The sequence below is a fragment of the Vombatus ursinus genome, unplaced genomic scaffold, assembly GCF_900497805.2.
Source record: "Vombatus ursinus unplaced genomic scaffold, bare-nosed wombat genome assembly UNPS02014773.1, whole genome shotgun sequence".
Taxonomy (NCBI): domain Eukaryota; kingdom Metazoa; phylum Chordata; class Mammalia; order Diprotodontia; family Vombatidae; genus Vombatus; species Vombatus ursinus.
This window is the reverse complement of record NW_020954551.1, coordinates 40788336-40812259: the sequence shown is the minus strand read 5'-3', so window position 1 is coordinate 40812259 and position 23924 is coordinate 40788336. Positions and strand designations below refer to the sequence as shown.

General features: G+C 39.4%; 1 protein-coding gene across 2 annotated transcripts in view; it reads left to right on the top strand.

Annotated features, from left to right (window-relative positions):
- The window catches only part of TXNRD3 (thioredoxin reductase 3), a 33208-nt gene extending 23025 nt beyond the window's left edge, over positions 1-10183 (top strand). For both annotated transcript variants that reach the window (XM_027863876.1, XM_027863877.1), the window contains 5 exons: positions 161-317; positions 1118-1225; positions 4800-4895; positions 8693-8827; positions 9041-10183. In XM_027863876.1, the coding sequence (XP_027719677.1) occupies positions 161-317; positions 1118-1225; positions 4800-4895; positions 8693-8827; positions 9041-9103 (559 nt within the window). In that variant the 3' untranslated portion in view covers positions 9104-10183. The remainder of the gene's footprint in view (positions 1-160; positions 318-1117; positions 1226-4799; positions 4896-8692; positions 8828-9040) is intronic.
- Positions 10184-23924: the final 13741 nt, after the last annotated feature.

Sequence of the window (23924 nt, the reverse complement as noted above, 5' to 3'; positions counted from 1 at the left end):
TTGTTAGTGCCTAATGGGCATTAAACTCTTTGTGGGAAGATTGCCAAGAAGATGGGATGTGTGAAGTGCCTAATTAATATATAAAGTACAATATATGTTTTTATTCCATTAACATGAGCTCAATCATAATTTTTTTTTTATTTTATCCATTTAAACTTAGGACAGGAAAAATACCAGTAAATGATGAGGAACAAACCAATGTGCCCTATGTTTATGCTATTGGGGATGTGTTGGAGGATAAGCCAGAGCTTACCCCAGTTGCTATACGAGCAGGAAAGCTGTTGGCACAAAGACTTTTTGGGGGACGGTTAGAAAAGGTAAGTGCATATATGGTCTCTGAGGTTGGGTTAATATTTTTACATCAAAATGCTTTGAGTTTGGGTTAACATTTTAGACTGAAATTATTTCACTAGCATCTATATCCTATTGGCAATTGTTGCAAATGTAGAGGAACTTTTTGATAGGGAAAATACTTTAAACTATAAATTAAGTGCTGAGAACCCAGAAATTATCCTACAGTAAATTGGGGGACAACCCAATTTTGTGTGTGTGTGTACTGTATGTGTACACACAACACACTCAACAGGCAAGTAGAAGGCCTAAGAGAACCTCCTTCAAAATGACTGGTAATTTGCTATTAATCTGTCAATTTTTATGCAAATCAGTGTAATGGATTGAAGTGCTTGAAAATAATTTACTCTCAAGTAATTTATTTCCCCAGAAGTCTTCTTTATAATAACCATGAATTTGTATTTTCCATGAAAAAGGAGGTTTATTTAAGAAAAGGGAAACTGCAGGCTACCTCATCCTAAGTTGGATTTGGGGAGTCTGCCCTCATGATTTTTTTCTATATTTCAAATTATATCTTAATATGTTTTAAAATTTCATCCCATTTTTAAGACTGTCATTCCTGAAAAGGACAGAGATCATATCATATGCTTCTCTTGTATCCCTCACAGTATGGATCAGAGTTGTTAGATATATAGCAGGCACTGAGATAAATATTTGTTAAATTGAATTAAAATCATATTTTTGCTTAAAACATAAATGCTTATACATAGATTCTGTTGCTGTTTAAAGGATTATGAAATAAAGGAATGTATGTTTTATCTTTTAGTGTGATTACATTAATGTCCCAACTACAGTGTTTACTCCTTTGGAATATGGTTGCTGTGGATTATCTGAAGAGCAAGCCATGGAATTATATAAAAAAGATAATATAGAGGTAAGACTAATTACATTAGCTTTTGAAGGACATCTCATTTATAATTAGCCAGCACCCTTCCTCATTGTATTTTAACTCATAATGGTTTCCAAATGTTTTGTTGTTTTGTAATGTTTTATTATAATTAATGCTTTGCTACAAGTCACATTCCCCTTCTAAAAGAGCTACAAATAAGGCATCCTTTGTTTAGTAAATGAAAAGAAGGACTTTTTTAAAATTAAATTTTACTTTTTTTTAATTAACAGGATTTTTTTTCCTCTTCCTCCCACCTCTCTCTCTCTCTCTCCCTCCCTCCCACCTTGGGGGAAAAAGAATGAAAAATAAAACCATTGATAAATATGCCTAGTTAAGCAAAACAAATTCCCATATTACTCATGTCCAAAAATGTTCTTCATCATTATTCCTCTGGAATCATAATTGATCGCTGTGTTGATCAGGGTTCTTTAGTCTTTCAAATGTGTTTGTTTTCACAGTATTACTACTCTGTGACATCCTCCTGGTTCTGCTCATGTCACTCAGCATCAGTACTTTAAGGTCTTCCCAGCTTTCTCAGCACTATCCCTTTTACCATTTCTTACAGCACAGTAATGTTGCATACATTCATATACCCTATTCTTAAGGAACTTGGGCTCTCCTAAAGGTCTGTCGGGTCAGGAGTCTTGGAGAGTAATTAATGCTTGATGTTGTAACAGAAGAGCAGTTAAATCTCTCAGTTCCCTATTCAGGAAATATTTCCAGTTTACTTCAACAAACATTTATAAAGCACCTACTGTGTTGCAGATTGTGAGAAGTACTCTGGACACAACACAAAAACTAAACAGTTCCTGCCCTCAAAGAGTTTTTTCCTACTATAACAGATAAGTAAGTAGATATCTACGTGGTGCAGGGGGTATAGTGCTGGGCCTAGAGTTGAGTTCACATCTACATTCAGCTTCAGGCACTTAATAACTGTGTTATCCTGGGAAAGTCATTTAACCTCTATTTGCCTCAGTTTCCTCATCTTTAAAGTGGGGATAATAATAGCACTTACCTCACAGGGTGTTGTGAGAATCAAATGAGATAATAATTGTAAAGTGCTTAGGCGCATGGTGTCTGGCACATAGTAGGTGCTGTGTAAATACTTATTTCCTTCTTTTCTCTCCCTTCCCTCAAATACACAGCATTTACAGAGTAAATAAAAGTGATTTTGGCATTTTGTAATTTATAATGACCAAATTTTATCCCACAAATGAGATATGGAAATATACTTCCCTCTGCTTGTTAGAGGGCTGGGGAACGCTGGGTGTAGAATATGGCACACACTGACGTGTGGTCCTTATATTGGTTGATTTTGCTTAATTGTTTTCTCTTTGAGGAAACGTCACTGGGTAGGGAAGAGGGAAGGGCATATTTGAATATGACTGACAAAACTTTAAAAAAAACCTTTTTTTAAAAATCCAACAAGATAATTTCTGGTGTAGAGAACTACTGGCGACCTAGCCACCGAAGTATATTATTTTTAGCCACTTCCTAGGACATGTTATTTGGACTCCAGTGTTGTTGAGGTACAGTGTCATTTTTATAATGCTAGTGGAGAGGACTAAAACTTACTTGATGTAAGGGGAGAGGTGGGGGGATAGGTGTTGATGTGGAATTAGGTTTACAGCAGTGGTTTTCAAAATGGTGTGCCCCTCTCAGTGAACATTTTTGAACTCACAGTCCTACTAGAGGTTACCATAATTTATAGCTCCTATGTGTGTACCACTGTTTACTATATTGTCATTGTAAAGCTTGTCTAAAAAAGACATTTTAAGACACTGACATAAAATATTTAACATAGTTTTTTATTATTTGTTAACAGTACAAAAGTACATAAGTATGTGCCTGATCTTATTTCTTTGTTGTGTGGGCTGAGTCTATTCTCCGCTTTTGCCACATCTGTGCACGTGAACCCAGGTGGGGAGTAGTGGTGGGCTTGGTGTGTTCAAGGAAAACCTGGTACATTTGGATACTATTGCTTCCCCAAGTTCCGTCCCTATGTGGTGGAACTTTTGGCTCTCTCTTCCTTGACACTGAGAATGCTCTGTCATTACCATCTCCCTGCCTCAGCCATGAATTTGAGAATTGAGTAATTATTCATTTCCAACAGACTCCATCTCCTACTACATGGGGGAATGGCACAGGTGCCCTTGGGTATAGGAGCCCCCTGAATCTGTAAACCCTTCTCCTTACTGACTCACATGGAAGATGTGTAAAGCTAGGGTCATTCTCTAACTGCTGGCCTGTAGAAAGGATTCTCATTGCTCTTCCAGTAGGGTCTTATTCTAGCATCTACCTACTTCTTTCCACTTCCTAATAGATTGTCTTCTGCACCCCCATTTGGAGACCCCTTTTTTAGAGGATATGATTTGTATTTATATTCATTAAGTGAACTAAGTTTATTGTGATGGAATTTTAACTGGGTCTTAGAAATTTTGATAGTAGCTATTCCATACTTAACTTAGCTTTTAAGCTTTTGGAAATTAAAAGAGGAACAGGAAGGTAAAAATGTAGGCATGGGAAAGATGAGTTTGTCTAGCAATACCCCAAGAGCAGGTTTGCCTTTGTAGAGAGTGGGTGCCTCAAGTCTGGGGTTCTGAAAGGTTCGAAGTTTGTAAGGTTTGCTACACAGGTCAGTCCCCTCTCATTTTTTTTCTCTGTAAAACATAACTTTTCTGAAAGGATTCTCCTATTAATAGTTATTTTTAAGAATCTTTTGTAACAATGACTAAATGCAGTATATAAATGAATACATTGTATATGTAAGTATGTTTTCTAGTCATTCAACTCTGATACTCAGTGCTCGTATTAATCTCAGATTTCTACCCCAAAAGATTTTGCCATCAAAATGAAACTCTCATTCTTGGTTTACCAGTTTAATTGCATGTCCCTCAAGTGGTCAGAATAAGATCAACGCATCACCTCTTGTTTATTTCTGTACAGGCTGCATCTGCTCACCAACCCATAGTGGGTTTATGTTTCTGAAATGGCTGTTTGGAAGACTAACTAAAGATGGGAAGTGAACTGACTGATGTCTTCCCTCTTCCCTAATATCCCAACTTCTTTCTTTCAATCAGTGTTAACTCTTAGTGAACAACTGACAGTTTTGCTGAGAGAAAATTTGGGTTTTTTGAAGGCTCTACAGAACTAATGGTCGTTGACTGTGCCCACCATATATGTGCCTTAATATTTGTAGGTTAGGGGTTGGAATATGATGTGAAGAATTTTAATTATATCTGAGCCACTGGATATATTAAAAATGCAATTACTTTCCTCTACTTTTCCTAACCTTATTTTCAAATCTAATATTCTTTGAATGTATTCATACTAATGTAAGAAACCAAAAATACAAAAGTCTGCAAAATTGTGAATCTGTAATTTCAGGAGGGATGCGGGCCTAAATCACAAGTTAAGCGATTCAGATTCTGGGATTTAAACTTATAACACTTTTTTTTTCCCCCAAAGAATCTTGTTTTTCTTGGAGATTTACAAGAAAATTGAATTTCAGTAAATCATTTTCTGCCACAGTAAAATTTTTCTACCAATTCTCTTCTAGGTATATCATACCTTTTTCTGGCCTCTTGAATGGACAGTAGCTGGCAGAGAAGACAATACTTGTTTTGGAAAGATAATTTGCAATAAACGTGACAATGTATGTATTAGAAGTGGAAATGAATTAATAAAAACCTTGAGAGAGTAACTTTCATTCATGAAATCTGAATTTTGGTGATGAACTGCAAAGAGATTTGATTGCAAAGCACATTATTATTTAGATAATTATCCAATTAATGTTTATCTGGCTGATTGAGAAAATGACAAGTTATATAATTGATGCTTAATAATATCATATGCTTGTAATTGTTTTAATTTTAAAGGTGTTCTAACTTGCATTTTAAAATTAGACATAATCTTTAGAAGTTCAGTCATCAGCTAATATCACTTGTGGCTTTGGATTTTGTTTTTAAGTAAATTTTTGTTCTTACAGAAGAACTTTGAAAAGGGTCTCATTTGCACAAGGTACAAAAGTGAAGATTCCTAATCTTCTGAAGGAGAACATTTGGAATCTAAAAAGAACAGAGATTTGTTTCATATTAAGTTCTTCTCTTGCAGTAGTTTTACCTGCTTCTTTGCCTGTATTCATAATAGTAAAGTCACAGGAAACTGTTAACACTTTCATGAACAAATATTTATGGAGCCACCTACTCTGCAGACATTGGAGATACAGAGAAGGGCCCCCAGTCACTGTCTTGTGGAGACTTGTGTACAAGATAACTGCAACTACAAGATGGCATGTGATACCTGCTCAATGATCAGTTTAGACACTAAGTGCTATGGCACTCATTAATCAGAGTTCTCTTCTGCCTGACACTGGTGTGTGTCTTCAGTATGATGACAAAGAATTTTGTTGATGATGGTCCTGAGACCCTGCAACATTATGAAATGCCATCTGAATCACGAAGGTGAAATAGAAATTGTGTTCGTATTTTCCGGTGTAGTGTATTTTATTGGGTTCTGATCTTTAATTTTTTTTTAAACTTGCTAGTTCCCGTAGAGCGCATAAGATAACAGACCCTCATTTGATCTATGTCATTCTAATGGTAAAGGGAAAGGAGGCTAGTCGAGTTTCTCAGGGATGGGTGGGTATTGGATGGAAAGATACCTGTTTGACTAGAGAGGCAGGACTAGACTAGTCTGGATTGGGAAGTCCAGAATAAATTGGGAGAAGGTGAGACTTGCAATTTCCAAACTCGTCCTGACATTTTAACTGGCGTTGGTACATACCAGGTGCTTCCAGGCCCCCAGGCAAAAATGCTATGTAGGCAAAATTGCAAAATTGGTTTTTGTCTTAACACCTTACTCCTCTGAACAGCTCCTGATTCCTATGCAGTTTCCTCACATTGCCCTCTGGCCGTAATTTCTTTCTTAGGCCTGTCCTCCTTTCCTCCTTTTCTATGCCAATCAAAATTCTCCTTCTTGGCGTGCTGTCCTATATAAATAATGAGCTCATAGATTTGTGGAATATTGGGGCTTGGAAATCTGCTTATCTGATCGAAATGATTTATACTGAAGCATATATAAAGTTTAGCCTTCCCTTGATGGCATTTGAAGGTTAAAATAGGAAATGAGTCCCTAATTGATGGACTAGGAAGGGAGTATAATTTGAGCTTGTGTTCCTGGTTTACCCTGGCCACCACCACTTTATCTCTGGGATTCCTTCCCTTTGCCCACACTGCCAGAGAATACAAGGTAGTCATTAATTAGCAATGCATCCTCAACAATTTCCTCTCCAAACCCTGCTTCCTCTTTACAGGTAAAACAAAGGGGTCATTAAACACTAGACATCTCCAGCTAGTGTCTGACAGCTTTCTCAATTTTCTTAGAGCCTTTTTGCTGTGATAGTCTTGTATGACCAGATTCGCCATTGTTTTGTGATTGTTGGATAGTTAAAAGATGGTAAATAAGGCATAATAGGAAGTTCAGGCTTTTTGAGAGTTGATTTAAAGGTTACTTATAATTTCAGTAATAAGACTCATTGTCAGGTAAAGGAGAAGATAGAAGGAAGTCCTAGATAAATGTCAATACTGGCCTTTACTGGCTCCATTTTATATTTTCAGTATAAAAACTCCTCTTTAGTAGGTATTTGTAGTAACAAGTGATGAAAATTGAGTATAATTGCATGACCATTATATTGCTGGGGAGAACTTGCTTTGCCAAACGTGTAGTCAATTTATCATTTTCCATGTAAAAAAAAGTTTTATTATGTTTGCATTTTATATCTTTATATTCTTTTATAATATAAGGTGTATTGCAATACCTTGCATTTTTATGTGACATGCATTTTCATTTATGCTCCACATCCTCCTTTTTCCATATCCACTAAAGAACGCTGCTTCAAGATCAGGAAATTAATTTCTGTTTAACAAAGACCTCAGTGGCCCAGTGTTTAGAACACTGAATCTCGAAACTTAGTAGCTCTGTGATGCTTAGGCAAGTCACTTAACCTTCTCTCTGCCTCAGTTTCCTCTGGAATCAGTGGAATGCCAGAAATAGGGTAAATGCCATACTAAAGCATTACAAATGTTCGTTTTCTATAATTTCAGTTTTTTTTTTTTTTTCTTTTTTAAGGAGCACAGTTCTAATGAAGGGATGCAAATGATCCCTTCCAAACAGTCATGTCCAAATGGCATTATCTCTGGGGCACCATGCTTTAAAAGGCACTCTTTGTGGATTCTGACCACTCTGAAAAAAGACTCCTTCAGGGCCTTCTTTTGTTGTGAAAGCACTGAAGGCACACAGTGGGTACTTCATAATTTGTCTCATGACCCTTCATTTTAAAGTGAATTGTTCTGGCTTAGGAGCGAAAGGCCAAAGGGCCCTTTGAGATATCTAATTCTGTCTTTTTATCAAGGAGGGCCAGAGAGTTAAAGGATCTTGACTCAGCTGATGCCTCTAGTCAGGAGCAGAGCTGGGAATGGAACATAGGATTTCTGCCATTTCCCTTTTTTTTTTTAAAGTCACAAAAATTCTTGAGTTTCTGTAGCCAGTTGCCAAGATTTTCACAGATTGTATCTAATTCTAAAAAGGAAAAAAGAACAGTCCCCATCTTTCAGGAGTTTGCAGTCCAGTTGAATGCTTGACATTTTATGTTATAACAGCATGCTATGTTATCTATATGTTAAATAGACTTCTGTATGACAAGATGGATCATTTAAACATATCACCACAATGCAGCCCAGCCTAGATTTCAGCAAGAGCTGTCCTACTTTGCCCACCTTTATATCTTTCTCTGTCTGTTGTACACATTTGGCGTTTAGGAATCTAGTTTAGTAGTGAGTATTTAGTCATCTAATTTAGTAATGGATGAATGGAATCTGAGAATAACCAAAAGAAAAGTAGCCTGAAAGTTAACAACACTTTCACTCGAAAATTTCCTGAGAGCAGGTTGTAGAGTCTTTGTATACAACTACACCTGTGGCCTCCAAACACCTGGATGGAGAATTAGGTAAAATTCTGCTGGAGCCTGTGCTTTGAGCTCTGTGTATTTTATATCAGGAGCCTTGGCCAATAACACCCTGAATTTACTGTAATATCAGCCTCTTAGGAATATTCTGATGTTGGACTTTAATTCTGATTTGTTATGTTGATGTTTAGTAGCACTTGAGCATAATTCTAAAATTTACATCATACTAATGAACTCCTTCATGCAGTTGTTAAATTGCTTGTTCTGGTAAATTTGAGAGCAAATTAACTCTAGATGTGCATTTACTGCCTCATTTAACTGATTCTTACAGCAGCTCCGTTTCATGATAATGTCCTAGACACAGTTCCAAAATAGGATTATTGCTCTGTAGTAGAAGCTTTAGATACACTCCAGCTTTGAAATCATGGTTAAGGCATTGCTGTTCAGACTTTTAACCTGGGGCTTTTTTTATTTTGTTTTTCATAAAGAACCGGGTGATAGGATTTCATGTTCTTGGCCCTAATGCTGGTGAGGTTACCCAGGGCTTTGCAGCTGCGATGAAATGTGGCCTCACCAAGCAGTTGCTTGATGATACTATTGGCATCCATCCTACCTGTGGTGAGGTAAGAGAAACAAAAGAATATCGTACTGACCTCCATGCATGTTTTAAAAATGGTCTAAAAAGCTAGTTGATAAATACTAAAAATATAATAATTGCTTTAACTGTTGCCAGCAGGTATTTTTTGAGAGACAAAACAAATGTAATTTATATTCTTTGAGTTAAAATACCAATAATACCCATACCTTGTTTTCTTTCTTTTTTTTTTTTTAAACAGATCTTCACAACTATGGAAATTACAAAGTCATCGGGACTGACTATCTCTCAGAAGGGTTGCTGAGCTTAGACCCTGCTGCTTTATAGTTTTCCTTGTCATGTATACTTTTCTCATTAGAAGATTTTTTAAAATACCTAAATAGACTCAGGTAAAACAGAAGCAGAACAAATATGTTAGAGCTCAGAAAAGATAGAGGACTTTTCTTTGGTTGTTGTAGGAAAGATCATCGACAAAGAAAATGGTATAGCAGCAGGGTATTTGCCTAAGAAGTCTTGACTTCCTTGGAAAAGCAGTGACACTGCTTACTTGACGTCATAGCTCAGAACCCTATTGTGAGGTGAGCTATGTCTGATGATTCCCTTGCGAGTCAGGACCCCTCCCTTTCCAGTTTAGATGACTGAATGTCTTCCTGAAGGAACTTGTGAGTCGCTCAGTTAGCCACAATTAACTTTCCTGTTTGCCACTGTGTTTGTCTCTCAACTTTGTTATTTGTATAAAAACTTCACCCAGACTGTAAAAACCGCACTATTTTAACAGATCAACCTGGAATTTACAGCAGGTCTCTTATGAATTGGACTTGGAAGTGGAAATATTTCTGATAAGGTGTTCAGATATTCAGTAGGTTTATTTGAGTGGGTGCGTTGCCATAAAAATTCTGTGCAACGCAGAGGATTTTTTGCCTGACAGTTTGTGATCACATTGTTAGGTAGCGTATGAATGCTCCCCATTCTTGTTTGTTTGCCCTTTGGCACTGCGGAGAGCAAGGTGGGCTGTAGCCTCAGACAGTGCTACACATTGTCTAGGTAGTGTTCTCCGTAAACCATTTTCTCTAGGAGTGAGTTTTATCTCCTGCCCTTTTAGAGACCTGACTCGTGATTTTCTCTTACTCATGCATTTCTTCATATCATTAACACACCTGAAGCCATTTTCCCCTTGATATTATCTGTAGTATGAGAAAATGTCTCAGAGAAAATGTCTCACCTTAGGGGGGAAAATGCTTAAATTTTTTTTCACTTTGGTCCAAAGAATAAAATTGCAAGACTGTTTTCAATATTATGTGAATTTAAGTAATTTCAAATGGTTTTAAACTATTTAATCCACAATGTATTATGAAATCTAGGTTCAATAAATGAACAGCTACAAGTGGTGTGAAATTTCATTTGGACTGTCACAAACAATTATGTGTATTTCAGATCCTAAACGATTGTATTACCATTGATCTTGATGCAACTGCACTTTTAATGAATGGAGTAGCCAGTTAGTCTGCTTCTATTGTTTTGGAGGTGGGATGTAGGATGATTAGGTTGGATGGGATGTGGAACTGAATTTAGATCTGTGGCAAAGGTGCATTAGTGGTCAGCAAATTAGTAGATTGTGTCCACATTGATGCTTTAATTCTACGTCTAAAAGTAAGTACGCTTGTTTAACTGATAAATTCTGAACTTTTGGCACATCAGAACCATGTTGTAGAGGCTGGAAAACAGATTATATATATTTAGATTTGGTTCTTTAGCCAGAGCATATAACATTCATATTTGTGAATTGCTTCCCCTCACTTTCCCAAGGCCTGGTGGGTTTTATTTTGTCTTTGGAGGTGAATAAGAGCAGGAGCAGAGAGGGAGAAATATTTTGAATTATAGTCTCTTTTGGAAACCTTAGTCCTGTACCCCCACTTACAAGTGGTTGAGTAACCTTCCAACTTTTCTCCTTTTTTTCCCTTCTCTCTAAAGCTCACAATGGCATAGAATATGATGGAGGACTGGTCCCCCACCTCTGAAATGTTTTATGTCAAGTGAGGTTAGGACAGTGGTTTTTTTTTTATTAATAATACTTTATTGGCAAAGAAGCCTCTAGGAGAAAGAAATGTAGGGTGTATATAAATGTATGCTTTGCAAGGCTGATGTAAATCTTCATCTTCATGCATAGAAGTAACGTGAGATAAGCTTTGCAATTTAGGTGGAAAGCTCATGAGCTGCAGTCAGTGCACCTGCTCACTGCAAGCATGCTGTGACATCTTTACCCTGAATTGTCATCTGAAGACACACATCTCTCAACTCTACATTTCCTCTGCATGGTATTAATGAGCACAGGCTATTAAATTAGATCTTCCTTGGAGGTCTCAGAGCAGTACTGATCTCACTCAGCCTTGCTTGGCTTATGATTCCTGCCTTAAGTGGTGTGACCCTAAGCAGTATGTTCAGTGGAAGCAGACAGCTGGAAACCTGGGTTGACTTTAAAAAAGTGGCGTGTACATGACCTGTTTAACTTGCAACAGAATCAGACTGTGACTCTAAGCATGTGTGGCATTAATGCTTAGGAGGATGTACTAGATGAAAGTGGGGGTGGCTCTAATCACTAAGAAACAGAGTGAGATCACCTTGACTCATTGAGCTCAGGATCAGGACACATTCACTGAGCCATGGTGCTACAGCTTGGTTACGGTATTTACCTGGATTTTAATTTTTAGATGCTGTCTCTGCCCTCAATGAGTTTATAATCTAGTCATAAGAATGAATGTAGACAAAATGTAAAAAAGCAGGTTATTTTTGGTTTGGGGCATCAGAGAAGAACTGGCAAATTTATAAAACAGAGCTCTATTTACTCTCCAGTAGTCTAGGATAATTTACTTTTAAATCAGTTATTCTTTCATTAAAGCTATTACTACTCATATGGGAGAGATGATGTGTTTGAATTTCCCATTTCACAGATGACTTCTGTCTTCCTGCATCATTGATACCAGGTGGAATAATCAGAGCATTGGATTTTACTTAAACTTATAGCCCAGGCATAGAGAAGGACCAAGACTCTGAATTTTTAACTGCGGTTCCCTATAGTGGGCCCCTCGCCATACATATTGTGGTCTAACTTTATTCTGTACCACATGTTGGCAGGGTAGATGCCCCACATACCAAAATTAATCCGGTCTTTGGTGTTTCCATTTTTGCAATCAACCAAGCCAGTGGTCCACTCCATAGACCTTTTGGTCTTCTAATCAGCTGTTGGTGGTTCTATGGGCTGAAGCCTATAGGTGGGGAGTTTTCAGCATCCTCATTACCTGACCAGGTTCTCATCATGAGATAACCGCCCACACTGAACTGCTACAGTCTTCGTTGGTCACTTGTTCTCATAAGGAAATCGGGCACATTATTAGAGCTGTTGCCCATTGGGTGACAATAGATTTTGTGCTCTTTGTAGATGGTGGGCATCACCAATGTTCAGCAGTTATGTCCTGATATTTGCAGTCATTGTCAGTATAGTGAAGATGTGACTGAAAATTATCCTGGCCACTTTGCCTTTTTGGTTCCATTCTCTGTTCAAATTGTTACCTGAAATAAGCATATTCCACTACTTCTTTGAAGTTTAGATTACATACCCAGGTACACAAAAGGTAATTTACAAATAGTAATAATAATGAGTGGCTGAGTTTGTTGGGAATATGGATAAGCCTGAGTGATTCCCAGGTGTTGAACATGAACTAATTGAACTTTCCTCTTGAAGCCACTCCCCTCCCTCCTCTCCTTGCTCCCAGTATGGTCCTTATGACTCCTAGGCTGATTGTGCTAAGAAATCAATCAACAAGCATTTATTAAGTACCTACTGGGTGCCGTGCACTGAAAATATGAAAACAAAAATGAAAGGCCCTCCCCTGCCCGCCTTCAGTGAGCTTACAGCTAGCTGAGACCTGGTTGTCTAGCCTACATGATGAGCAAAAGGAAGGCTTCTGTGCCAGGCAAGCCAACTTTGCCTTAATTTTCAGTGGTGAAATAGGGATAATGGTTGACATACATAAAAGATTATGAGAATAAGATTGTAAAAATGCCACACTAAGGGTGTTTGTGTCTCTTTTGTGGGCACATATATGTTTAGGTGCCCTAGCATCTGTGTTAAATCTAGAGACTCCCTGCTCAGTCTTCTCTGGTTAAGATTTCTGTGAGTTGGATTGTTCCTTACCAATCCACAAAGGGAGGAGGAGAGTAGGTTGAATTACAGAAAGAAGCTAATTTGGGGCTTGACCTTTTTAGTGGAAAGTGTTGGTCAGTATCCTGAATATGATTGAATATTGAACAGGAAAAGGGGAACTAAAGAGAAAATAAAGGTGTTCCAATGTACAGTCTTCACATTTCTCTTACACGCCTGTGGTTGTAACAGTTAACCCCAAACCACAAACTCTACTGTGCACTTTGCCCAATTGGTTGAATAATTCCTAGACACATCTGGCCCCGACCCAGACTCCTAATTAATTGCCAAGCCAAATCCCTTAAGGAAAAACCAGGTAGGTTTTAAAAACCCTCTGGGAGTTAAGGCTTGAAAATGTCTTAGAAGTCCTCATTGCCCCATATGTATTGCAGACATCTCAAAACACTCATCTCAGACAGTTATCACTCAGGAAGAGACTGTAGAGTATCAGTTGCTGTGGCAACCACTACCTAAAGAACAGATCAGATGGATGCCAAACACAGATGGGTTTCTATAGAAACTTAGATATGTAAATGATCAGCAATAGCTCTTATTCAGGTTTTGATCAAAACATTTTCATAGGTTGAGTTTAAATTCTCCCTTGGTACTCTAAAATTTGCAGTGGTTTTGGTTTTCTCGGAAGAGAACCTAGGACTGTTTCACTGTAGCGGTTCAGGTGCCTTTGTCATAAAAGAAATATAGATGTCTCTTTTAAAATAACTTTACCTGCCATTTTATGTTACTGCATCATCCCGTGTCTGGGCTGCAGATTCTCTAAACCTTTGGAAAAACTGCCATGAGAAATGGCCCAAATGAGTAGTATACTCTTCAAATTGACTTGCAGAGATATATTTGATAGTACCTAGTACTGAGTCAAGGGTCTAGCGGAGGGCATAGCAGGCCAAGCCAAGTCAACATGCATTTATTTATTGACTTCCAAATGCCAGGCACTGTTAAGTGCTAGGGATACAAAGGCAAAAACCATCCCTTAAGGACCTCACAGTCTGATGGGAGAGAGAGCAGGCAAATAGCCGTGAACAAACAGTACATGCAGGATCAACTGAAGATATGTCCAAAAGAAGGCCAGCTTTAGGGGGTAAAAAGGAAGGGCTCCTTGCAGAGCTCCAGGCTAGTACCTCAGGTTTGAGATTGCAATGGAATGAGACAGTTAACCAAAGCATAGTGATTTAGCCTCAGCGGGGGAAGGACATTCGTTGAGGACACAGGCTTGATTCAGCTGAGCATAGTTTTCTTGTGCCAGTGTTGGTCATGCTGCTGGCCCCTGCTGTCCAGGTGATTTTTTTGCATTCAGGTGGCCAGGAAACTATCAATGGCATGAGCCTTAGTCCCCTGAGCCAATTAGATCTCAAAGACAATTTAAGTACTGTTTGAGGAAAAACATCTATCCTGCATAAGGCAAAGACTTAGAATATTGCTTTCACCATAGAAGGAAAATATAGGGTGGAGTCATAGACACTGAAAATTTAATGTGGGCAAGTGGGGTTTTCAGTCTTTCTGACATGAGTAATAATAGCTTGTGTTTATTTACTGCTTTAAGACTTGCCGAGCACTTTATGTGTGCTCTCTCATTTAATCATCACAGCAGCCCTGGGAGGTAGGTATTATTATCCTCATTTTTACAGACTAGGAAACTGAGTGAGAGAGGTTAAGTGACTTGGCCAGGGTCACACAGCTAGTCCAACACTGCCCCCAAGAAAGGTTTACTTTTGAAAGGACTATTTTGATCTGCAGAAAAGCCAAAATGGATTGAAGACCATTCCATAGAAAGCTTGTTCTCACATTCCTTTTCATCACCAACCTCCAACCCTTTCTTACTTCAGACCTGGAGTGGTTCATAGAATCATAGATTTAGAGCTGGGAGGGACCATGGAGGTCACCTAGGTCATTGCCCTCATTTTACAGATGACAGGCACAGGGAAGAAGTCACTCTGTTATTTCCACGCAGGGAGTGTCAGAGATGGGATTTGAACTCAGGTCCTGTGACTCCAGTTCAGCACTCCCCATTGTACCAGTGCTGCCCTCCAGTCACAGGTTACTATTAACTTGTAACCAGAGTTACTATGACCTGCTTTCCATGCCTGCGGCCTCCCTCTCCCCTTCCCCATTCCAGTGTATACACTGAACAAGACTGGCTGTAAGAATAATCTTCCTGCTCAAAGCCTGTAGCCTAGGTAATGACCCCAAGTAATCTCTCCAATCTCGTTTCCTACCAACTCTACTTGAGGCTTCTGTTTCAATCAGGCTCATGGACTGAACAGGCTTTTCATAGCTCTCTCTGCCTCCAGACTTTTGACCCTTTTTCTTCCGTTCCCACCACCCTTTCAATCTTGAGCCCCACCCTCTCCATGAGCGTTTCCTAATTAAGTCAGCCCACATCAAGCAGCCCTGCACACGCTCATATTTATTTTTGTGTTTGTTACAATGGCGACCATATGCCACAGAAGGATAGGTTGTGAAGAGTCAGACCTGAGGTTCAAATTCTGCCTTAATCTCTCAGTCTATAACCTCTCTATAGAGTGAGGATAATGATAGTACCTCATACGCTTGCTAGGATCAAATTAGATAGGATAACTGCTAGCTATTGTAAGAATTGACATATGCTTTTAAATATCGTTTTTAAATGGACCCGTTTCTCCCCAATTAGATTAGGGGCTAGACTGTTCTCTCCATGAAGACAGGGATCACCTTTTTCTATTTCTTTGTCTCTTCCATGGTATTTAATGTAGGGCACTGCACATATTAAGTTTGATCATTCCCTGTCTACAAACCAGTTTTTCTCCTTCAGTGGGAAGGCACTAGCAAAATGACCCTCCTGAATATATGGAGGAAAATACTCTCTTTGTACCTGCCCTCCTGCATTTTCTGAGGCGGGTTAAGAACCAAGCCATATTCCCAGCTCACTCAGCCAAGCAAAGCCCTTTCTTTAGATGATGCTGGGTTTTGGAGGCCATGCCGTAGTGAGCAGAGCACAGAACTTGGGATCAAAAGACGTGGGTTTGTGTCCTAACTGCTGCTTAGCAGCAGTGTGAACCCAGGCCAAATCACTTCCCTGGATCTCGATCTGTTTCATCTCTAAAATGAAAAACCTGACCTAAATGGTCTCCGAAGGCCCCTTCCAGCATGAACATCCTGTGAGGCTGAGAGTCAGAAGACCTGGGTCCCTGCTCTGCCGTAGACTAGCAATGTAGCCTTATGGAGCTCATTCATCTCTGTGGGCCATTGTTTTCTCATCTGTAAAATGAGCAGGCTTCGGCTTCTGAGGTTCCTTCCAGTTCATTCAATGAAATATGTATTAGGCATAGTCATGGAAGACTCAGTGACTCACTTCCTAAGTTAACTTTCCCAGCCCCTGCCTTTGAACACACCTCTTCAAAGAAGTATTTTCTCTCAGTTCCCAAGGGCTCAACTAGCTGATCTCCTTAACTAATCTCTACTAATAGTAGAGAATAAAAGGGTAGCATACATAGTTTTAACATTAGCCCATTGGAGGTTACTTTCTCTAGAGCAGCGCTTCTTAAACTGTGGGTCGCATGGGTTCTCGAAAAATTTGGCAACAGTAAAAGGTTTCTGAATGTGCAACCACCAAAAATTCATTAAAAATCAGACACGTAATGAATCTGAGGTGTTTCTGGCAGCACCTGCCGGTGTTATTCACTGCAGCCTTGATTCTGAACACAAAGCACTTTGCACTGTGCATTCCCTCAGGCCTCGCAATGCTACCTAACACTGCCCTGCTGAAGGGGTCACCAGCAGAAAATGTTTAAGAAGCGGGTGTAGGTTATGTAGGTGTGGATCCAAAGTGTGGTCCCTTTCCCCATCTAGCTATGGAACGTTCACTCACATCGGGTATGACAAACAGCCTTTAAGAGGAAAAGAGATGTCACAAAGGTACACCATGCTCTACTGAGGGGTACTTATGGAAAAGCAGGGAGGGGGTGCTGTTACCAGGCAGCCAGTCTCAAGTCCCACCCATTTTACCTTGATGACAGAGGTAGGTAGTCTTTGTGTGCTAAGCACTTGAGGGGTTCCCCTGTACTTCCTTAGCATAAGTTGGTGTATCTCCTCCCTCTTAACTGCTTCTCTGAGTCAATCCAAACCTCCAGGGGCCAAGTTCCCGTCGGGTGTGAGTGAGACCCAACTCCTACCTTTCCCATCCTCCACCCCAAGAGTGGGACCCAGAACAATTGTCCCAACTCAGCAAGTACTAACACTAAGTACTGATAAATGAATGCACCCTCAGTGAACTGATGAAATGCTCAAGTAGCTTAGGCCAGTCTGACCCCTTTAAAAGGACAAAGTAGACAATAGTTGTCTTTCTTTTGATACTAGTCACACACCCCAGGTAATTGTGCCCCCAAGCAGCCCCTACCCCCATTCCTCTTCCATGTGTCTTATTCTGTCAGGACTCTACCCTTTACCTCTTAAATTACACTGATGAAAAAGTCTGTGATAACAGGTTTGGGATAAAGCATAAAATGTTAGAGCTAGGAGGGATTTTAGAAGTCCATCAACAAATATTAAGCGTCTCTCACGTGCTAGGGTTCGTGCTAGGTAGGGCCTGGGCATATAAATAAATATGCAGAATGAAGCAAGCATATTCTAATAGACACAACGAGAACGTATAAAAATAGAATGTGGATAAGTGCAAATATGAATATTAAATCTGCATGTGTTTATGAATACGTGCAAATGTGCATATGTTAATACAGGCATTGTATCTATACATATGTATGTGCATATGTTAATCTACAGTGTTACTATGTATATACACACACATATGTCTATATGTAAATCAATAAACATTTGTTAAATGCCTACTATGTGCCAGGCACTGTACTAAGTTCTGGGAATACAAAAGGTGGCAAAAGACAGTCTTTGCCCTCAAGGAGCTTACAGTCCAATGGGGAAAACAACATACAAACAAATATATACAGAGCAAGCTATATACAAGATAAATAAAAAATAATTAAATAGATGGAAGGCACTAGAATTAGGAGGGGTTGGGAATGGCCTATAGATGAGATTTTAGCTGGAGCTTAAAAGAAGCCAGGGAAGTTGGTATATGTATATATATTTATATGTATGTGCATTTATACACACACACACACACACACACATATTTAATTAAATACAAGTTAGTTTGGGAGGCAGGGCACTAGCATCAGTAACCCCCTCAGTGTTCTAGATGAGGAAACAGAAGAGAAGCTCTCTCTTAAAATGGTACCACTGGCTCTAGAATACAGACATCCTGATTCTTTGGCTCAGTGCTCATTCTATGGCATCACATCAGTTATGACGGGCTACCCCCTCTGAGATAACATACTTGCATTTTCACACAGCATTAAAATTGTAGCCTCTAATGTGGAAGGGACCTGAGAAGCCATCTAGTGCACCCCACCTAGGAAAAAGGACTGCTCTGAAACATGCCCACAAATGGTTTCAAACCTTTGCTTCCTCCTGAGGCAGCGCACTCTACTTTGGGGTCATTTGAATCATTAGGAAGTTTTTATATCAAGGCTAAATTCTGTCTGTTTGTAAACTATTACCCATTGCTCCTCAGGTACTAAGCAAGACAAAGTAGGACAGTCCTTCAAATACTTAAAGATAGCTATCATGTCCTGTCCCTTGCCCCTCTCCCCACTCCAGGTCTTTTCTTCCCCAGGTTAAACCTGTTCCTTCAACTGATTCTTATATTGTATGACCCTAGACCCTTTATTCTGATTGCCTCTGGATGATCTCCAATTTATCAATATCTTTCCCAAAATGCGGTGCTCAGAGTCAAACATAATACTGCTGATGTTGTCTGGCCAGTGCAGAGACATATAAGGGACTATATTGCCTCCCTGGGCTTGAATACTGCCTCTCAATTTACCTTAAAATCATTAGTCTTTTTTGGCTATATCATCACCTTGTTGACTTATGGAGCTTGAAGTCCACCAATACCCCAAGATCCTCATTAGATGAACTGCTGTCCACAGGCACACTTTTTCCATCTTGTGCTTGTGAAATTGGTTTTTTGAACCCTAGTATACAACTTTATATTTATCCATATTACATTTTGTCTTCTTAGTTTCCATTCCTTGTTCCTGCCTTTGAATCCTGAATCATCTAATATAGTAGCCCCTCTCACCTTTATATACCTTCTGTAAAGTTGATAAGCATATCATATATGCCTTTATCCAGGTCATTGATTAAAAGAAAAAAAACAAACTATTAACTCAAAGCCAAGCACAGATCCCTGAACCTTTTCACTAGAGACCCCTCCTTGGAAGTCAGTAATCAAAAACTGTTCATGACCTTGGATCTGGCCATGCAAAATCAGTTTTAGTCTCCCTAATTCTACTATTGTGCAGCCCTTGTCTATCATGCACACAAGAATAGCATGAGAGACTTGGTCAAAATTGCATTTTTAACAAGGGTCTTTTATGTTACTACTCCAAACCACCTGGCAGGTCTCTTTGGGAAGGAGAATCTTTTAATAACTTCAATGTCCTACCACATTAGTGACCACACACTTGATTTACATGGAGAGAGGAAGGATGAGAAGGCTCCAGAAGGTGTTAGTTCATGGATCTCAATCACGACTGCTAGGTGGTCTAGGGGATATAGAGCATTGGGACTGGAGTCAGGAAGACCAGAGTTCAAATCTAGCTTCAGACACTTACTAAACTACTTACTATACTTGACCTTGGGCAAGTCACTTAACCTCTGTTTGCCTCAATTTCCTCATCTGTAAAATAGAAAATATAGTAGCACTTACCTCCTGGGGTTGTTGTGAGGATTAAATGAGATAATAATTGTAAAACCCTTAGCAAAACCTGGCCCTTAGAAAATGCTATATAAATATTAGCTATTATGATTATGATTAGTAAACACCATCCCCTTCTATTATCACATATAATTGAGAACTAACTGAAAATTACATTCAAGAATAAAGAATATATGTATATACGTATATGTGTGTATATGTATATGATACCTTACTTTTCCAATTTGAAAGTCACTTTTTTCATTACAGTTGTAATTAATGGGTAATGATTTTAACTCGAGCATTCTTGACTTTATCAGAATCAAAATCAGGATAGTATATGCAAATCTGAAATTACAAAACAAGTGAATTGAAGTGATTTTTTGCATTAGTTATGGATTCTTCATACATACATACATGTACATACTTTCCAAGGATGTTTTGGACAAGATCTCTAGAAACCATTGCAAACTGAAGGATCTGTAACAGAAATAGGCACGGGTTTATGCACAGCAGAGAAAGGGGACATTGTCAGTGATATGATTTCATTCATGGACAGTGGGGAAGTAAGTGTCTTTCCTCCTTTTCTGCCCCAACCAAAGTCTTTCCATTCCTGCTTCTTAAAGTCTGAAACCCCCCTTTTAGGATATCTAGCCTTTCTTTTGATAATGGGAGATCATACTTAAAATGCATAAACCCTAAGTGAGGTAATCATGAATTAAGATGTTTGAGAGTGTGTGTGTGTGTGTGTGTGTGTGTGTGTGAGAGTGAGAGAGACAGAGACAGAGAGAGAGAGACACAGAGAGAGAGAGGGATGGGCAGTAGTAGCCTCAAACCAGGAAGTGACACAGAAAAAGGGGGGGTGTCATCAAACACACAGAAAAAGAAGGGGAGAACAGCCAATGTTACATTTTTTTCAGGGTTCAGAAGAGACTTTGCCCTCCCTGGTGTCCTGGATTGGAAGCAGCCACTAGGATACTCTGTGGTATTCAGGTAATATTAAGATGAGTCTTGTTGATACTTCCCCACATCTGACTGCATGACCCTTTCCCTCCTTTTTCCCTGTTTCCATCTCTGCTACTTTTTTCCTCCCCTCCCTTTCTCTCCTTCCTCCTTCTTGACCCACCCGTGGTCCTGACTCCCATTGTCCAGGTTCATTTGTTCTCCAGACAAACAAGATTGCTCATCCCTAAGGCACTCAGTGTTCAGAAAGGTCCTACTCCTATGCCCTTACATAAGGATCTTTGGTGAGGGCTTTTTTTTGGCCATGTTTGGGTAAACAGGATGGTCAAAGAAGGAATAAGATTTCTGTCAAGGGTGGATGGAATGAGGATAAAAGACAATAGTCAGAAGGCAGAGCGAGCCACTGGGGAATAGTCAAGGAAAGGCTTGTAAGGATACCTTGTAGCTATGGGACCATAGTGCCAAGTCACTTACTTGTTTAGTCCCTCCGGGTCAGGTATCTAAGGTTATAAATTTCAGAGGAGTTGCTAATCTGCCTTGGTCAAAGGAATTCCTGTTGTTCAGCTATTTTTTCAGTCATGTCTGGCTCTTTGTGACCCGATTTGGGGTTTTCTTGGGAAAGAGACTGGAGTGGTCTACCATTTCCTTCCCAAGCTCATTTTACAGATGAGGAAAACGAGGCAAACAGGGTTAAGTGATTTGCCCAGGGTCACCTAGCTAGTAAGTATCTGAGGCCAGATTTGAAATCAGGGAGATGAGTCTTCCTGACTGCAGCCCTCCCACTCTGTGCACTATGGTGCCATCTAGCTGCCAATTAGAGATTCCTACCCTGATTAAATCGAAGAAAGAGAGAAAGAAAGAAAGAAAGAAAGAAAGAAAGAAAGAAAGAAAGAAAGAAAGCCAAATTACTCATCTTTTGTTTTGACTTGAATTTTTCTTCCAAGAAGAGTGAAGATTAGAACAATAGTTAGCGGGGAACAGAGATGCAAGAATACAGTCTCTGCTGCTTATTTACCTACGGGGCCTTGGGAAAGTTACTCACTTTCCCTGGGCCTCACTGAGCTCATCTGGAAAATGAGGAAGTTAGACCAGCTGCCTTGGAGGTCCCTTCCAGCTCTATTTGAATCTCTGATCTTATAAATAAAAGTTGTTTTCACAGTACCTACCTTCAACAAATTCAACTCACCCGGCCCAGGGAAGCTACATTATAGCAAGTATTGAAAGATCTGAGATGACGAGAGTGTTACTTCCACGGAATTAGAGAAGGGCAAGTATTGTTTTTCACTAAAGGGAAGAGGCTGGAGTCTACAAACTATAGACTAGTGAAGTTGACTTCTGTTCCTGGCTTAAAATCTACAATATCCCAATACAGTTATGAGCACTTACGGATGCAGTGTTCACTGAAAGCCTTCAGTGTGGCTTCATCCAAAGCAGGTCATGCTAGAATAAATTCATTTCCTTTTTGATGGGTTAACTAGACTGATAGATAAGGGGAATGTTGATAGAGTATAGGTATAGTATACTTAGACATCAGCAAAGCATTTGACATAGTTTCTTGTGCGATGCTTGAGGAGAAGATGGAGAGAAATGAGCTAGGTGTGTACAGTTAAGTGATTTTGCACCTGGTTGAATGTCTAAACTCAAAGAGCAGTCATTAATAGATCACTGTCAACCTTGAGACAGATCTCTAATGAAATGCCCCCCAGCAAACTTATTTGATGTTTTTCTCAGTGACTCCGCGGAGGCAGAGAAAGCATGCTTATCACATCTATGAACGAGAGAAAATTTGAAGAGGGAGAGTTCTAAGCAAATGTCAGGTGACAGAAGCTGAATCCAAAAAGATCCCATCAAGCCAAATTTAACAAGGGCTAAATATGAAGTCCCATACATGAGTTCAAAAAAAATCAACATCACAAACATACAATGGGAAAAATGGAGCTAGAACGAAGTCCCAAGGAAAAAAGATCTAGGAGTTTTTATGGACTGAAAGTTCTACATAAGGCAACAGTGTAATATTATAGCTAAAAAAAGTTAACTCTGTCCATTGATCAACAAGCAGTTTTGAAATACCTACTGTGTGCCAGCATTTATTAAACAATAAGCATTTATAATATATCTACTGTATGCCAGGCACTATTGTGCTAGCCATTGGGAATTCAAAAAGAAAAACGACAGTCTCTGTCCACTGGGGAGAGAGGGGGTTATATAACGCATTCAAACATAAAGACAAATACAGAATTTTGCAAAATACAATGTGATAAAGGAAAGAGAGGGTGCTAATAACTGGGGGAATCAGGAAAGGCACTTTGAAGGAGGTGGCTCTTGGAGGGGAACTACAGGTTCCAAAAGGGTGAGGGTGAGGTGGGAAAGTATTCCAGACCTGGGGAAAAGCCCGTATGTACAAAAGGTATGGAGGGAGGCAGGAGATGGAATATCCTGTGCATGAAATAGCAAGTTAGGTTAGTTTGGCTGAAGTACAGAGTGCATGAAGAGGGAGCCCGTAAAGATAGGCAGAAAGGGATTGTCTTTTGGTTTTTGTTATTGTTTAGTCCTTTCTGACTCTTTGTGACCCCATTTGAGGTTTTCTTGGCAGAGACACTGGAATGGTTTGCCATTTCCTTCTCCAGCTCATTTTACAGATGAGGAAATTGAGGCAAACAGCATTAAGTGACTTGTCCAGGTGGTCACACAACTAACGTCTAAGGCCAGATTTGAACTCAGGGAAATGTCTTCTTAACTCAAGGCTCAACACTCTATCCACTGCCCCACCTAGCTACCTTTTGGTAGAGAGATGATTAACTAGAGGTGCAGAATGAGACAGATTTTCAAGCCTGATCAATGTGTTGATTTGTCTGACCCGATGTCTGTTGACTTTGTTAAACGTGTCTTATGATGATAAGTGCCTGAGGGAGGTAGAGGTGTTTATTCTAGAGAGGAAAAAACTTGGATGGGGGGATTCCACAGCAAGCCTCAACTATTTTGAGGGTTATCACATGGAAGAGAGTTTAGATGAGTTCTGTTCAGTTTGAGAGGGCAGAACTAGAAGCAGTGGGTGAATCTGGCAGAGATGCAGATTAAGGCTCATGTAAGGAAAAGCTTCCTAAAAATTAGAGCTAATCAGAACGGTAATGAACTTGGGAGGCAGTGGGTTCCCCTTGGTTGAAGGTCTAGTTTGGGTGTTGTAAAGGGAGTCTT